The 16,345-nt window shown below is 48.6% G+C and overlaps 1 protein-coding gene across 3 annotated transcripts in view; it reads left to right on the forward strand.

Moving 5' to 3' along the window:
• Nucleotides 1-5,770: 5,770 nt before the first annotated feature.
• The window catches only part of LOC307222458 (membrane progestin receptor alpha-like), a 31,088-nt gene continuing 20,513 nt past the window's right edge, over nt 5,771-16,345 (forward strand). The window contains exons 1-2 of one of the 3 annotated variants that reach the window (XM_079987751.1): nt 5,771-6,183; nt 9,121-13,776. In XM_079987751.1, coding sequence (XP_079843877.1) covers nt 5,786-6,183; nt 9,121-10,216 — 1,494 coding nt within the window. In that variant the 5' untranslated portion in view covers nt 5,771-5,785 and the 3' untranslated portion in view covers nt 10,217-13,776. Of the gene's footprint in view, nt 6,184-9,120; nt 13,777-16,345 lie in introns of those variants that run through there. The other 2 variants (XM_079987752.1, XM_079987750.1) reach the window with 2 other exon arrangements.

Genomic DNA, 16,345 nt, shown 5'->3' on the forward strand with positions numbered 1-16,345 from the left:
GTTCTTGTATGTGCTTGAATCACTCCTGCAAAATAGTGGCAAGTCTGGAGGCACACAAACTCCCATAGTCTGGAATAATTCAATATTTTGCATCACTTGTCCTCTAGCTATGCACCAGATGGAAATATCTTGCTTAACAGACCTTGTGCAGGTAAAAAGTTTGTTTGATACCAAAGTTCACAAGGTAATGATGAAGAAACATATCAGTTGACATGGCTTTCTGGTACTTTCTGCTGTCAAGTCCTGAGTGCAGAGACTAGAAATGGGTAAATTAATTAATATAACTATTTACTATAGTTGAGACTCGAATACTTTGGCCACCTCATGAGAAGAGAAGACTCCCTGGAAAAGACCCTGATGTTGGGAAAGATTTAGGGCACAAGGAGAAGGGGACGACAGAGGACGAGATGTTTGACCAAACTGTGGGAGGCAGTGGAAGACAGGAGTGCCCGGCGTGCTCTGGTCCATGGGGTCACGAAGAGTCGGACTTTACTAAACAACAAATATAACAGCACAATGCAGCTGCCATCTGAAGGGATGAGCCAGGCATGCAGGAGAGGCTGCTCTGAAAAAAGCACAAGCAGGGTTTTTAAAACTTAATGGGACAAATAAGCAGTGGCTTAATTCTCTACCCCATGAATAAGAATTTTTATTTTGTGGACCACCCTGAGATCTTTGATGAAAGACTATATATAAATAAATATAGGTAAAGGTACCCCTGCCCGTTCGGGCCAGTCTTTCCAGACTCTAGGGTTGTGTGCTCATCTCTATAGGCCGGGAGCCAGCGCTGTCCGCAGACACTTCTGGGTCACATGGCCAGCATGACAAGCTGCATCTGGCGAGCCAGCGCAGCACACAGAACGCCGTTTACCTTCCCGCTGGTAAGTGGTCCCTATTTATCTACTTGCACCTGGAGGTGCTTTTGAACTGCTAGGTTGGCAGGCGCTGGGACCAAACGACGGGAGCGCACCCCGCTGCGGGGATTCGAACCGCCAACCATGCGATCGGCAAGTTCTAGGCGCTGAGGTTTTACCCACAGCGCCACTCGCGTTCCATATAAATAAATATAAATAAATATAAATAAAAAAGGTGTGTACTGTGGGTGGGACGCGGGTGGCGCTGTGGGTAAAAGCCTCAGCGCCTAGGGCTTGCCGATCGAAAGGTCGGCGGTTCGAATCCCTGCGGCGGGGTGCGCTCCCGCTGCTCGGTCCCAGCGCCTGCCAACCTAGCAGTTTGAAAGCACCTCCGGGTGCAAGTAGATAAATAGGGACCGCTTACCAGCGGGAAGGTAAACGGCGTTTCCGTGTGCGGCTCTGGCTCTGGCCAGAGCAGCGATGTCACGCTGGCCACGTGACCCGGAAGTGTCTCCGGACAGCGCTGGCCCCTGGCCTCTTAAGTGAGATGGGCGCACAACCCCAGAGTCTGTCAAGACTGGCCTGTACGGGCAGGGGTACCTTTACTTTTACCTTACTGTGGGTGGTGGAAGAGTATTGAGAAGTTTTCAAAACTTCTAAATTATTAATAGCTGTGCATATGGTCCAACACTATATACAGCTTAGTGTGCCTTTGCTAGCAGCCATTTGGACTTGTAACAGATTTTGCATTATTCAGTACTTCAGATTTAGCTTGCTATCTAGTTAGTAAAATATCAATGAATTCCAAACTGGGCAAATAAGATTACCAGTATGCAGTACACATTTATATTCAAATGGTTGTAGCACATAAATGCAGGTAAACAATGTTTGATAGCATAAAACTCAGAAGTGAAATTCATACAACTTACTTAATAGTATGATTTTTCCCATAATGGCTTTGCCATGGGGTAGGGGGAAGACTAAATTAGCCGTTGGGTGAATCAAAAGGTGGATGTCCCTTGTGCAGCATTTCCCAAACAGCCTGCTGGGTGTTGGGCACGGGAAACGCGCGGCATGGGACTTTGCTAGACCTGAGTTGGGCAAAAATGTTTTCTGCAGGGATTGGCTGTGAAAAGTTTCTCACACAAGTAGGTCACAGCTGCTTCAGCCATGCATTTACTCCATTCCAAGTGAGTGTAGTTTAGGGAACAAGGCCTCCTGAACCTACTTGGGGTTTGTGCTGGGCCTAATTTGGCCTGTGCCCCAGAACTTTTCCACACCTGTCTTAGCATGAAAGCATAGGATCTATGAAAGGTGATTGTGGCTGCTTTGTTCCCTGGTCCTTTGCTGTTGTGCTAAGGTATGATTTGGTTTAGTGTGTTGTCTGAACCTGTTGGGTTGAAATAAACGACAGACGAGTGGTGGTGTCATCTGGGAGGATTTTCAGCACACAGGGCTGGATGTATGCAATGGTTTCAGAGCTATCAGGCAAAGAAACAGGCAGCCACTGTATGCTTTTGGAAGAGGTTTGAGGTCCACCCACACCCCAAACTGCAGAGGGGCCACGTGGGGTCCCAGCAATTACTGGATATTACAGAAATATCTGCGCCCGTGTCAATCAAGCCTTCCAGAACTTTGCCATTAATTTTATACTTACGAAGAAGTTTCTGTTCACCGATCCTCTGGATTACAGCTAATAGCTGCGGAGAGAGAGGAGAGAGCTGGTGCAAATTACTATCCATAATAGAAGCAGTAGGATGAGAAGGGAGCACTACCAAATGCGCCCAAGACTCACCCTTCTTTAGCTGCATGGGCATATGGCTCCAAAGTCGAACCATGATTGTACCTACATAATCAGGATCTAGGACCCCTGGAATAACCAGGATTCCTTCGGCCGCAGAGAATTTGGGCAAAATTAAGCCTGCGACCTTAGGTGGAAGTGGGCCCGCCAATTGGGTGGGCATGAGCACAATTTCACCAGTTAAAACAGTGTCTTTAGTTTCCTGATTAATTAAATCAATGGTAAAATCAGAGGGTGTAGCTTTAGAGGATTTTTCAATGGAGGAAACTAGCGGCGGAGAGCTCTCTATTTGTTCTGGCCCGAGAGCGGGGCCGGCATGGAGTTTCCCAAACTCCTGCATTGATTTGCCCAATAATAGCCTTTTCCGCATTTTGGGCATTTTTTGCAAGGCCTAGCCTTATTGGCATCACCATTCCTGTTTGCCCCCCCCGCCAGGGGCTCTGCATTCTTTGGCAAAGTGACCAGGGTGCTTGCAGTTAAAGCAATTACCAGTTGGCTTATTTCCAGCTTGGATGGCACCGGCAAGCAAAGACATTGCTTGGCTCTGGCTGCCGACATCTGTACAGGCTTGGATCATATCGGCCAGGTCATATTTGGGGCGGTGTATGATAGACTGCAAAGCCTTTCTGCAGTCAGTGTTTACATTTTCAAAAGCCAATTTTTTCATCAGCTCATTCTGAGCTGTAGTATTGTCAATCTGCCTGGAGACTGATTCCTTCAATCTGTCCATAAATTGGTGGTAAGGCTCCGAATGTTGTTGCTTAATATTAACAAAGGAGCTCAATGGTTGCCCTGAGACAGGGACTTTCCGAAAGGCGTGTTGTACACAGGTCGCGGTGCGACTGAAATGTAAAGGTGTCAATTGCGCCTGGGCTGTAATATTTTCATACTGACCAGCACCAAAAAGTTGGTTGGCTGAATACTGTGGATCAGCCAGGGCTAATGCGCTATGCTTAAATTCACTTTCAAAAACTACATACTGAGCAGGAGATAAAAGCATGCGCATCAAATCCTTCCAATCTTGAGGTAGCATTATATAGCCATTTGCAATCCCCTCCAGCATCCCCAGCACATAAGAAGATTTAAGGCCAGAATCAGTGATGGCTTTCCTTAATTCCCTTAAAACAGAGTAAGAAAGTGTCTCATACATCACCTGTTGTTGCGCTGTGCCGGGGTTTGTATAGGAGATAGGAAAAGCAGATGGCATCTCCCCAGCCCATCCAGCCTCTTCCTCTAGCTTGAGAAAGCGCGGCGCGCACAGCTCTGGTGGAGGAACATGCAGGGGCTGTGGCAGGCAAAGCAGGCGAAGGAGGGATGGGGGGGTGGATGGGTTTGTGGGGTGAGGCATAGGGAGGGTTTGGCAAGGTTGCGATGGAGGCAAAAGCTTTGGATAAGGGGGGGGGGGATCGTCTGCAGCGGCCAGAAGGGCAGGTGCCGTCGGGGTTGCCTGTGGTCCTAATTTAGCGACGGCATCTGCACATTTTTGCCAAGTGAGCTGACATTGAATCGGAGCCCTTGGTTCTGCAAAGAGGGTTTTTCCGATCTTTTGCCAAGTCTCTGACCCTAAAGAACCAGCTTCCGGGTACCAGGGACACTGGCAAGCAATCTCACATAACAATTGTTCAATTTCTTTCAAAGAGATATGAGCACCCACCACCCACTGTCTAACTAGATGGAGCAATTCTTTGGCATGCTCCTGCTGGAATTTTGTCAATTCCCCTTCCATACTCACGAAGTAGCGCGCTGAGACTTTTCCAGTCGAGTGAAGTATGAGGATGGCTGCGAAGGGATCTGGCTATCATGTCAGGGTCACCAGATGTTGGGTTGGAATAAACGACAGACGAGTAGCAGGTGTCATATGGGAGGCATCCTCCTGAGCATGTCTTGGGGAGTCCCTTTTATTGAATATTACAATATTGCCACATATGTGCTTGTTGCTGATTGGTTAACACAAGTACAAAGCAAAGAATACATGCCACATATGTGCTTGGTGCTGATTGGTTAATACAAGTACAAAACAAAGAATACATATAGGTATTAATCACCAATAGATTAAAGGCTGGGAAAGGGAGCACAGAACTAGACAGGCATAAAAACCTCCTAATTAAATTATAAGTAATGATTAATAGAACAAGACCTAAAACAAATACTTATGATGGATAATGTGAAACTTAAAAGGACATATCAATCACGCTCCATAGATGTGATCAACTATGCATTAAGAACAGGTCAGAATACCATGTTTTTCGTGGGATCAGTGAACTCAATATGAACTGAACATTCTGGGCATGTTTTCTTGGAACAGTGTGTGCGGAAGCATGTGTAGAGACAAACACTTTCCTTCATGAACCTGGGCTCCTGGTTTAGCTTTCCTGGACAAACCTTGCAGTTAGTCTAGGGACAGTGGGTCTGGACGTGGGTGTAGCCAGGATTTGTGGGGGAGGGCAGCGCTTCAGTTAGCTATGTATTTTTATTGATTTGGGGAGGGGCAGCTACCCCCTGCCCCCTCTTGGCTACGCCCATGGGTCTGGATAAGTTGACACAGAGTGATGCAACAGCAAAAACCAATGAGAAGCAAAGCAGTCATTTTCTGGGAGTCCCTACACTGGTGAATTTCTGCTAAGGCAGAAGGTCGGTGGTTGGAGCCCACTCAAGGATGGTGGTGGGCAGAATTCCTGCATTGCAGGGGGTTGAACTAGATGGCCCTTGGGGTCCCTTCCTACTCTCCAATTCTATGATTCTTTGCTGCTTCCCATTGGGGTCCATGTAAACATAAAGCGGAAAGAAGCTGCCCAGGACCCAGAGGAACAGTGCAGGATCCTAGTGCAGAGTCCAATGGGTTGGCAGGCATTGGACTAGGCGTCCTCAACCTCTGCCCTCCAGATGTTTTGAGACTACAATTCCCACCATCCCTGACCACTGGTCCTGCTAGCTAGGGATCATGGGAGTTGTAGGCCAAAAAACATCTGGAGGGCCGAGGTTGAGGAAGCCTGCAATGGACCATCTCAGGTTATCTCCTCCATGCCTTATGGCAGCTCCTGTTTTGCAACAGAGGCGATTGGGGATAAGGACACGGAGAACGGGGCTCCTCTGCCTTTAATGACTGCACAGAGGATGGAATTTTTGGCACATGAGGCGAGAAAAGCTGCGCTTCCCGGGATTCCCCACATGCATCTTCCCTCGGAGTCTGAGGAAGGGAAACGCAGCATGCACGTCCTGCAGCTTCCGCATTGGGGTCCCCCCCCCGCGCGCCTTTCTCCCGCCCGGCGCTACTTTCGGGTGTCGGCTGCAACCTCCAGGGGGCGCAGCGCCTCGTTGGTCCGAAGTCTTCGGCGGCGCTTCTGTTTGGTTTCTGCCTGCAGCTGCGTGGGAAAAAGCAAAACAGACGAGGCGGGTCTCTTGGGGAGAGGCGGCTGTTGCCGCAGAGGGGCGGCCTTGCCCGGCTAGGCTGGGTCGGCGCCTCTCTCTTTTTGCTCTTCCTTCGGCGCTTTCAGACGAGCATCCTCAGGAAGAAGCTGCTGGCGATCGGTAAGAGGAGGGGGGGCACCGGAGTGAGAAAATGGGGGTCCCCCTCTTTTCAAGGGACAAGATGCCCAGTGCGACGGGACTGTGTAGTAATAGAGCAAACCGGGGATGAGAGATTTCTGCGGGGAGCAATTATTTGCATAATGCAACGCGAGTCCGGGAGGCGTTTAAAGAAACTGAGGAAAGTGCGCGCGCTTTTGAGTTAAGGTGGGTGGGTGGGTGGGGGGCAGTTTCCTTTGCTCCCCAATCCTATGCAAGCTTGCTTTAGAAGTAAAACCCCAGAGACATCAGGCGGCACTTACTCTCTAGCAAGTGTGCACAGGATTCACGGTTTCCTTTGCGGCTTGGCTACTCTTCGGAATAAACCCCACACAGCTCACGAGGACTTGCTCCAGAGTAAACGTGCATAGGATTAGTCTGCAAGCTTTTAACGGCTCAAACTTTTTAACATCTTGGTAGTTCGTAAGAAAAGTTGGTCAGTTTAAACTATGGGGCGATCAGGGAGCTTCCCTAATAGGAGGGAACTCGGGTGGGGAGACCAGTTTTTCTTCTAAAATGGGCGTGAGGTGTTTTTTTCTCTCCTGGATTTAGGGCTATAAAATGGGGCAATCAGCTTGTGGATCTTTCCATTGCTGGCGGGGTGTGTATACCTTGCTTGGAAAAAGAGCGTCGGTCAGCCAGTGTATATGGCTTTTTTAAAAAAGAGAGTGTTTCACAACTTTAAAATATGGAACCAAACGTTTGAGTACAGGGAGAGGCAAAGCAAGCCAGGGCTTGCAAATGTTGGGTGAGGTGTTAAAGAGAATGCGAAGTCTCGCAGGCATCTTTATTTTTAAAAGAAAGAAGAGGTGGTATTGGAATTTCTGAATGCAGGAAAATAAACAAGTTCTCACATGGATTCCGGCTTAAGCAGCTGCTTACGGGTCCGTTCCTATATAAACAATTCAAACCCCGCCTTCATCCCTTTGCATTATATAACAATGGGGTTCTGTTATGTATCCAGGCTCTTGGGTTGTGGGGGAAAACTGGGAGGAGGTTGCTATTAGTGCTGTTGGCAGCCTGTGGGAGAATTGGAAGTCTAATGATCATCAGACTTTCAGCTGATTCAAAGACTGACGCGTGCATATTCCCTCATGTTACTTTCATTGTCTCAAAAAAGTCACCTATCACTGAATAAGCAGGATGTCTTGCTCTTTTTAGCAGAGTTGGTGTAGTAAATACAGTATGCTTATTTTTGTAAGCATATTTAACAGTAACAGGTACACATCCTCAATATACAAGGCCTGCTCAGAAGTGCTGAGGAACAGCCACTCTTGGGGTGGCAGGTGGTGAAATCAGTTAGTAGTTGAAGGGAGAGCCAGCCCTTCACCTGAAACTTTGCTGGGCACCCTGTTGGGAAAGGGGGCTCCAAGGTTTCAGAGAGAAGGCTCCCTTCAGCTGCCACCTAATCACTCTCACTACATCCATCCTGACTTAAGACTGCTAAATTGCCTGCCTTGGTATTTAGTCAGGTTCTGGCTCCCCATGGCTTGATTCAGAGTAGAAGAGAGCCTGGCATTTTCCCTCTGAGCACTGCAAAAAAACCCCATGTTTGTTATGTTAAGAAAGTGATCTCAGCCAGACGAACCTTTGGCTAGGAGGGGGTGCTTGTGGTGTTAGGAATTCTGACCAAGCCCATCTTTGGCAACAGATGAAAAAATGCCTTTGAACAGAAGGCGTTTCCTGGAAGGAGGAGGTTGCAGTTTAATGGTGGTGGAAATCAGGGCCAGGCAATGCTTTTGTTGTTGATTAATTATTTCATTCATTTTGGGGATTTTAAAAAAAAGGAAGAAGAATTTCCATACACACACACCAATCTATTTGACAAAAAATCTAGAGTTGTAGTTACAAAAGTTAGAAGCGTGAAACAGGATTTTTTCCCCCTGGCTTGATGAAAGAACTTGGTAAAATCTGGGATGGAAGCTGAGTGTTCTTGGATCTTAAAGGATACAGGTGTTGGAATCCTAATTTCCCATTGCTCAGGTAGCCTGCTGTAATGGATTTAGCTCGAATGCTGTTGTACAAAGTAAGCTGCTGGCTACTGCTAGCCAGCTGGCCAGAATCCCGTATCTCCAGTGTTGTTCTTCCTCTATCATGATTTGATTGCTCAAGTCAACCCAATGGCTTAATTATTGTGTATTAACTACAAAAAGGCACACCTGCAATCCATGGCTTTTTCTTGGTTTATGAACTTTGCTTTGCTTAACGTTAATAATGGCTTAGCTTTATTTGTGAACCAGGCCACTAAGTTTAGTCTGCAAACAGTGGACCACTGATAAGCCGCTGTTGCGCTTCTCTGCCTGACCGTCTGCCCACGGTGTGCCTCCTCGCAAGCTCATTCTCAGCTTCTCACCTCTTGCCTTGCAAAAGTGATTGATGTAATCAAAGCAGGAGTGAAAAAACGTTACATAGATTCATGTTATAATACTGCCCACATAGTTTACACCTTTCCCTCCTTACTCTAAAGGGAATAGCTCCTTTTTGCAAGGCCACATTTCATTTCAGAAGCAAGACCCACTTCCTTCAAAGGGTCTTCTTTCCAGCTAAGTATCAGAGCCAGGCAGTGCAATTCCTCTGCATGTTTACCTATAAGTTGCCTCACTTTGCTCAAAGGGGCTTCCTCCTGCTGCGCCTAGGATTGTACGCTAACAGTCTACAATCTAACCATGACTGCTCAGAACTCAGCCTTATTGACTGCAGTGGGGCTTACTCCCAGGTAAGTAGGGTTAGGATTACACTGCTGAGCTTCTCCTCTGCTCCCCAAGCAGCCATCTGCTCTCCCAATTCCCCCTGTTCCCCCAGTGGCTCCCGTTTCAGCCACTGTCAGTTATTGCATCCATTGTTTCAAAATGCAAACCAACACAAACCCAACTCTGCTTCCTCCTCTTTTCTTCCTGAAAGGGGTTGTTTTGCTCTGCAGGGCCTGCCCATTCCTGCCATGGCAACGATCGTGTCCGAAAAGCTCAGCCGCCTCTTCATCAGTGCCCAGCACGTCTGGAAAGTCCCTCGACTGCTGGAGGAGGCCCTCCCCTCAGCCTCCTGCACGGTGGAGGCATCGGACGTGCCCCGGCTTTTCCAGAAGCCCTACATCCATGCCGGCTACCGGCCCCTCAACCAGACCTGGAAGTTCTACTTCCTCTCGCTTTTCCAGCGGCACAACGAGGCCGTCAATGTCTGGACGCACCTGGTGGCCGCCTTGGTCCTGGTGGTGAGGTTCTGGCGGCTCTCGCAGGCAGTGGACTTCCTAGGCGACCCTCACACGCAGCCCCTCTTCGTCATCGCCGCCTCCTCGGTCATCTACGCAACCTTCAGCACCCTGGCACACCTCCTGCAGGCCAAGTCTGAGTTCTGGCACTGTGCGTTTTTCTTCCTGGACTACGTGGGCGTAGCCACATACCAGTACAGCAGTGCTCTGGTGCATTACTATTACGCCATTGAGCCGGAGTGGCACGCAAGGGTTGCGGGCTTCTACATCCCGGGAGCCATTTTGCTTGCCTGGCTCTCGTGCGCCGGCTCCTGCTATGCCAAATACAGGAGCCCTCACCTCTCTTCCCTGCGGGGCAGGCTCTGCCAGGAAATGCCCTCTGCCCTGGCGTACGCCTTGGACATCAGCCCGGTGCTGCACCGCATCTACGTCTCCCCTTCCTCCGGGCTCACAGATGTGGCCATTTTATACCACAAGTGCCACGTCCTTTTTTTCCTGATTGCGGCCTTCTTCTTTGCCTACCCCTACCCCGAAAAGTGGTTTCCCGGCAAGTGCCACTTTGTGGGCCAGGGGCACCAGATCTTCCACGTCTTCCTGATGCTTTGCACCCTCACCCAGGTGGAGGCGGTGCTTCTGGATTACGAAACAAGGTTGCCCATCTACTCACGGCTCCACGGCGACCTGGCTCCACTTTTTTCTTCCCTATGCCTTTTCGTGGCGTCCATCTGCTTCTTTACGGCCCTCCTCATGACTGCCAGAGTGCAGCGCAAACTGCATCGGAAAGAGGAGTGAGAAGGACAGAGTGGGGGAACAGAGGGTGGGTGGGTGTTGATCTGCCAGTTTCCTTGTTCTCGCTTTGGGTGTGCCTGTGTCACTGTAATTCAGAGGACTGGACATTTTTGCCTGGCACAACTGGTGTTTCTTCCTATGGTTAAGAGCACGTCGCTTGCTCACTTTTGGGTTGCTTACTACATCCGAGCAGCAGCGAGGGTGGGTCAGATATTGCACCAGAAAGGAAGTGACATGAGCACAGCCATCTTGTGGGAGGAAGAGGCCTGCTTCCTGGATGCAATAGGACTTTCCAGGAGGTGGTTCTGTTTCCCCCTGCCTTCCCTTTGAGAGAGACAGTTACTCATACACTTAATATGTCTTCCCTTCTGGTCTTCTCAGTGGTGGAAGAGTTCCAGGAGAGATGGATGAAGGCTAGCACCAGGTCCATACTTGACTAGGTGGGAGGGTCCTTCAAGCATCAACGGCCTCTGGGCACATGCCAACTTTGCTCCATGCCAAAGCCATCCCTTGATGCTCTTTCGGCATGCCTGACCTATGCAGTCACAGACCCCATGGTGCATCTCCACAGATGCAGGGGGAAGGGACCCTAGCAAGGTTGGGTCAGACTGTGGTGCCTTCATAGCTTGCCTTCTGGCTTTCCACAAGGTAGGGGTGTCCCAGAGAAAAATATCATTCCTGTCAGGTGCAACAACAATCATCCAACTAGTTGGGAAGCTGCCATGTTTACGTGCCTTAAGGAGTGGAACCCCGTAACCCTTTGGATGGGGTAAAGCCGAATGGTAATATTTGGAGTAAAGCTCACCCTAGTAATTTAGGTGAATGTGATGCATCCAGGGAAAAATGAGTGTCTTGTATGTGTTTATCTAGTGTAGGGCTGGCTTTTGTGGCTGGATTTTAAAAGTAAAATGAACACACACACACACACACAAGTGGTTAGGCCAAAGGACCAATTAAAGCAGGGCTGGGGACCTTTTTTTATCTTGAAGGTTGAATTCCATTCTGGGCAACCTTCCAGGGCCAGAGACAAAAGTGGGCATCCTTTGTACAGGATGGTAATTCCTAAACACCCACACCCCTCTGTCCTCCATCCAGGCAAGCAAAGAGGCATTATTAGAGTTCAGTGACATGTTTCAGCCAACCAAAGACACTCAAGGAGGATGCAAAGCTCAGCTGGCGATGGGTGTAGCTTAGGAGTGCATATGGCCTGGTCCAGGGGGCTGGATAGGGAGGCCTATAGGGCCACGTTCAGCCCCCAGGCCTGACATTCCCCATCCCTGATCTAAAGCAACATTCTGTCTCCAGCAGGAACACAGGAAGCTGCCATACCAGGCCAGGTCATGTGACCATCTACCCCAGGATTTATGCTGACTGGCAGCTGCGCCTTTTCACTGGAGGCAGCCAGGATTCGACCTGTGGCCTACTGCCCTCTGCTTTGCCGCTGAGCACATGTTCCACCCCCAACCAGAGATGCCTGTAAAGCTCTTTGGTGGGGTGTTTTGTGGATAGCACTTCCCTGAACACCAGGGTGTACTTTGCCTGGAGGTGCCAGCTCAGTTGGTGAAGCATGAGACTCTTAATCCCAGGGCTGTGGGTTCGAGCTCCACGTTGGGCAAAAAGGTTTCTGCATTGCAGGGGGGTTGGACTAAATGTTTCTCGTGGTCTCTTCCAACTCTACGATTCTATGGTTTGCAAGCCTGTGTGTGTCTTGTTTTAAAAGACCGTCTGTGCTTGTGACCATTGAGAAATCTTGTGCCGATAAATCCCCATGTTAATTATGCAGCTGATGAAAAAAGGCTTCTCCTTCTTCATTTAAAGCAGCAGTGGCTCACCTGCAACCCTCCAGGTGTTACTGGAATTCCATCAGCCCCAGCCAGCAATAGTCAGTGATAAGGGCAGCTTTAGTGCAACAACAGTCAGAAGACAGTAGGTCAGTCACCACTGGTTTAAAGGCATTTAACCTCAGGAAGAGCCTATGAACATTTCATAGAATTGGAGAGTTGGAAGGGATCCCAAGGGTCATCTAGTCCAACCCCCTGCAATGCAGGAATCTCAGCTAAAGCATCCCTGACAGATGGCCATCCAACCTCTACTTAAAAATCTCCAAGGAAGGAGAGTCCACCACCTTCCAAGGGAGTCCATTCCGCTGTTGAACAGCTCTTGCTGACAGAACATTCTTTCTGTTATTTAGTCAGAATCTCCTTTCTTGTCACTTGAAGTCATTGGTTCGAGTTCTACCCTCCAGAACAGGACAAAATTCCATCTTCCATGTGACAGCCCTTTAGATATTTGAAGATGGCTGTCAAATCTCCTCTCAGTCTCCTCTTTTCCAGGATAAACATACCCAGCTCCTTCGACTGTTCCTCATAAGGCTTGGTTTCCAGACCCTTGATCATCTCGGTTGCCCTTCTCTGCACACGTTCCAGCTTGTCAACATCCTCCTTAATTTGCTCAGAGGTAGGCTCTGCTGTGTCCAGTAGGGCTCCTGACTCCCAAGTAAGCATTCATAGACTTGCGGCCTAAAGGGGCTGATAATGTTGCACTTCAGTGCCCCAAGCAAGTTTGTAGAAATACTCCTGACTACCGGTGGCATGTGGCAAGACGACAAGGCCTTGTGTCTTGAGACAGTCTGTGGCCACCCACCTGGTTGGAATCTTCATTGCTTTTCAAAATGCAGCCATCTGATTTGACTTCACCCTGTCGGAAGAGTTGTGTGGATTGGCACTTATGAGCTTCCTTAAAGGGGTGGGGTGGGCTTGGTTGGAAATGGGGTGCTCTTCAAACCTCTTAAATCAAAGGTGTGGCTTTTAGCTGGCTTGAGTCTTGCTTTCAGTCGCACTAAAAAGCCCTTGCTTTTAAAGTAGACCTCTCGGAAGAGTGCCATTTCAGAATACCTGGTGGAATTGCTTCTTCAAGTTATTTCTGGTGCTTAAAAGTGAGGGGGGGGGAGAAACCTCTCGGGACACAGAAATGTGGCATCATTCTAGACTATAGTTAGCAGAGAAGATGAAGAGGGGTTAGGAGCAAAAGCCCCATGGGCTGCATGGCATTATTTTGAAGGCTGCATGTGACCATCCCTGTGTGTGTTGGGGGGTTGTTTATATCTCAACACAGCCACTTTTGGTCTTGTACAACATTTTGGAAAGATGATCTTAATCTCTTCAAATGGCCATACTTAATCATGAACATTTTTTAAATTTAAAGAACAAAACCTATCATGTTAGGGAGCAAATTGGTCCAGAACATGCTCCTTTCCCACATGGCAGTGATTTCTCTCTGGGGAAGCAACATGCTCACACATCGGAATTCTAAAGTGGTATCCTTTCAAGAGAGATATACCAGATATACACTATTTCTGAATGTGTTTGGTGTTCACCTAATGAATATGATGCAATTCAGAGTTTCATATAAAGGAAATTTCAGGGAGTTATGCAGAATTTTGCAGGAACTAAGGCTGGGAAGGTCATGTTGTGTGTGATTTTTCCTGTCTGTCTGATATTTTATACATTTTAATGGGCCTGTTTCTGCCATTTGTTTCTATAAAGCAATTTTCACAAGCCAAATGTTTTATAGTCTTCTGTCTCGTTCATCCCCACAGCAACCCTTTCGACAGCAGTATAACTAGGACATCGTCTGTAGAGACAACTTTGATAGGGGTGTGTCAGGGAACTGCCATCAGTGCCGGAGGGAGAGAGCAAAAGCCAGAGGGATTCCAGAGAGCGTCCAGGGATCGGGAGAAGCAGCCCATCTTCTGGGGAAGAGAATCAGCGTAGCACCAGTGGAGAAGGGGGGCAGATGGGGGAAGCGGCGAGGCGGTCCCATGACTCCTTGCCTGGGACCAGCGGGGAGAGTAGGGGTCCTCCGTTGCCCATGCCCTCCTTGCGCAGAAGGCTTTCGCGCAGAGAGAGTAGGAGGAGACTAGGCATCAAAGAGCTTCTTTGCTGGAAGAAGTTTAAGAAACGCCCACTGACGGATTCTGCCAGCGATTGAGTCAGCCACGGGTGAGTGGCTGTCCGGACAGAAAAGGTTCACTTTGGCAACCCAGCCAGGTGTTTGCACCCAGCCGGGGAGATAAGCACCGGCTTACACATGAGCAACCCCTAGAACCATTACAGGGTGCAAAATTAGTTACCAGTAGTCACAAACACATATTGATGTTTCCTCCTGGCTTTCTCTCCTCTCAGCTGGCATTGTGACCACTGGACATTCTCATTCCCGATATGCTCTTGTGGGAGGCGGGTCTTCCCTTTCCTATCCTCTATGATTTTCCACCCTGAAGTATTTTTGTACTTCTGCAAACCTTGGGGTTCCCTCAAGTCTTCTGCTACCTCTTTCTTGTACATGGATGGTTAGGCTACACGAGGACCAACACGAACTGCCTGGACATTGAATACAGAAGGGATGGTGATAATAATGTCATGCTTTGCAATAATTAAGCTTGTTTCCAGAGTAGTATATTTATTTCTGAAAGTAGTGTTTCATGGCGCCCCAGTCTCCAAGCAGTGCGAGATTCCAGGGTTCATTTTTCCTTGGGAAATGAGGCACAGTGGAGAACATGATGTCTTTGTGATATATGTATGAAATATGGTTTATTTATACAGTGGCACCTCTGGTTGCGAACGCCTCTGGTTGTGCACGCTGCGGGTTATGAGCTCCGGTAACCTGGAAGTAGCTGCTCCCGGTTGCAAACTTTGCTCCAGGATGTGATCGGAAATAGAGAGGTGCGCTTTTGCTAATGGTGCCTCATGTTACGAGCGGTTTCTGGTTATGAATGGACCTCCAGAACAGATTCCGTTCGTAACCAGAGGTACCACTGTACATATATATGACCTGAGCCTACGAAGGAGGGGTTCAAAGCACTACACTCCAATAGAGTCCTTTCTCTCCCATTGTTGTCAACCTTCCAATTCAAACAGGCAGTCCACATTGTGCTCCAGCCCCTCTCTCCATCTTGCTGCAACAAACTGGAACCTTTTCTGCTAGGGCAAATCCTCACCTCCACCACTGAAACCTTGGATTTGGATTTGATATCCTGCCTTTCACTCCCTTTAAGGAGTCTCAAAGCAGCTAACATTCTCCTTTCCCTTCCTCCCCCACAACAAACACTCTGCGAGGTGAGTGGGGCTGAGAGACTTCAGAGAATTGTGACTAGCCCAAGGTCACCCAGCAGCTGCATGTGGAGGAGCGAAGATGCGAACCCGGTTCCCCAGATTACGAGACTACCACTCTTAACCACTACACCACACTGGCTCTCTCTTAAAGAACTGCTCTCCTTTTGTCTCTGCTCACTATCTCAGGGCGGGGCTGGAACAGGGTCTTTGCTTTGCTGATAGCCCATTTCCTTGTCTTTGTTCTCTGTTAATGACCTATTTCTCAGGCAATCTCCTGACATAGTAGCTGAGTCCAGCTGTTAAGAATCTGACTTCTAGTGATTCTTCAAGCATTGATTAAATTCTAACACTTATTAAATCCATGAACTATGGGAGTCTGGCACCCATAAACTCTGGTACCCACAAACTCATAACTTTCATTTCTTCCCCGGAGAGTGGATTTCAAGGAAGACAACTTAGCAACACCACCATTTAAAACAAAAATGCAGTTTAAAGGAAAATGACAAATAATTATCCAGCAGCAGTAACAAAGCTTACCAGCAAATCAAACTAGGGGAATCCAGATGGAACTGAAATCAAAAAGCAGTTCTGTGAAAGGCAGACTAAGGAAGGCAATTTTGATCTGCCATTTGACACTCCCAATTTGTAACCAGCTGTGTCTTTTTTGGGGGGTGGGGGTGTCACAATCTGGCCGCTGGTGAGGAAAAGGCTCCGCAGGGTCTCCCACAATGCTTGCAGTGTGCAGGCAGCTTTCTGAGGAGGGAAATATTCCTGCATACAGTAGATGAGAAGCAGATCCAACATCTGGCCCTGGCACCTTGGCAGAGCCCCCTCACACTGCTGCCTGCATGGCCTCCGCTCCCCCCCCCCCCCCGCTTGCAGGGCAGACCTAGGTATAGCAGTCATCATTCAGCTGGGGGCTGCCATTTTGCTTTGCTGGAATGCCTCAGGCAGTCCAGAGCATTGCAAGGGAGGAATCATAAAACTGTAGACTTGGAAGGGCCACTGAGGGTCATCTAGT

The sequence above is a fragment of the Podarcis cretensis genome, assembly GCF_951804945.1.
Source record: "Podarcis cretensis genome assembly, chromosome: 8".
Classification (NCBI taxonomy): Eukaryota; Metazoa; Chordata; class Lepidosauria; order Squamata; family Lacertidae; genus Podarcis; species Podarcis cretensis.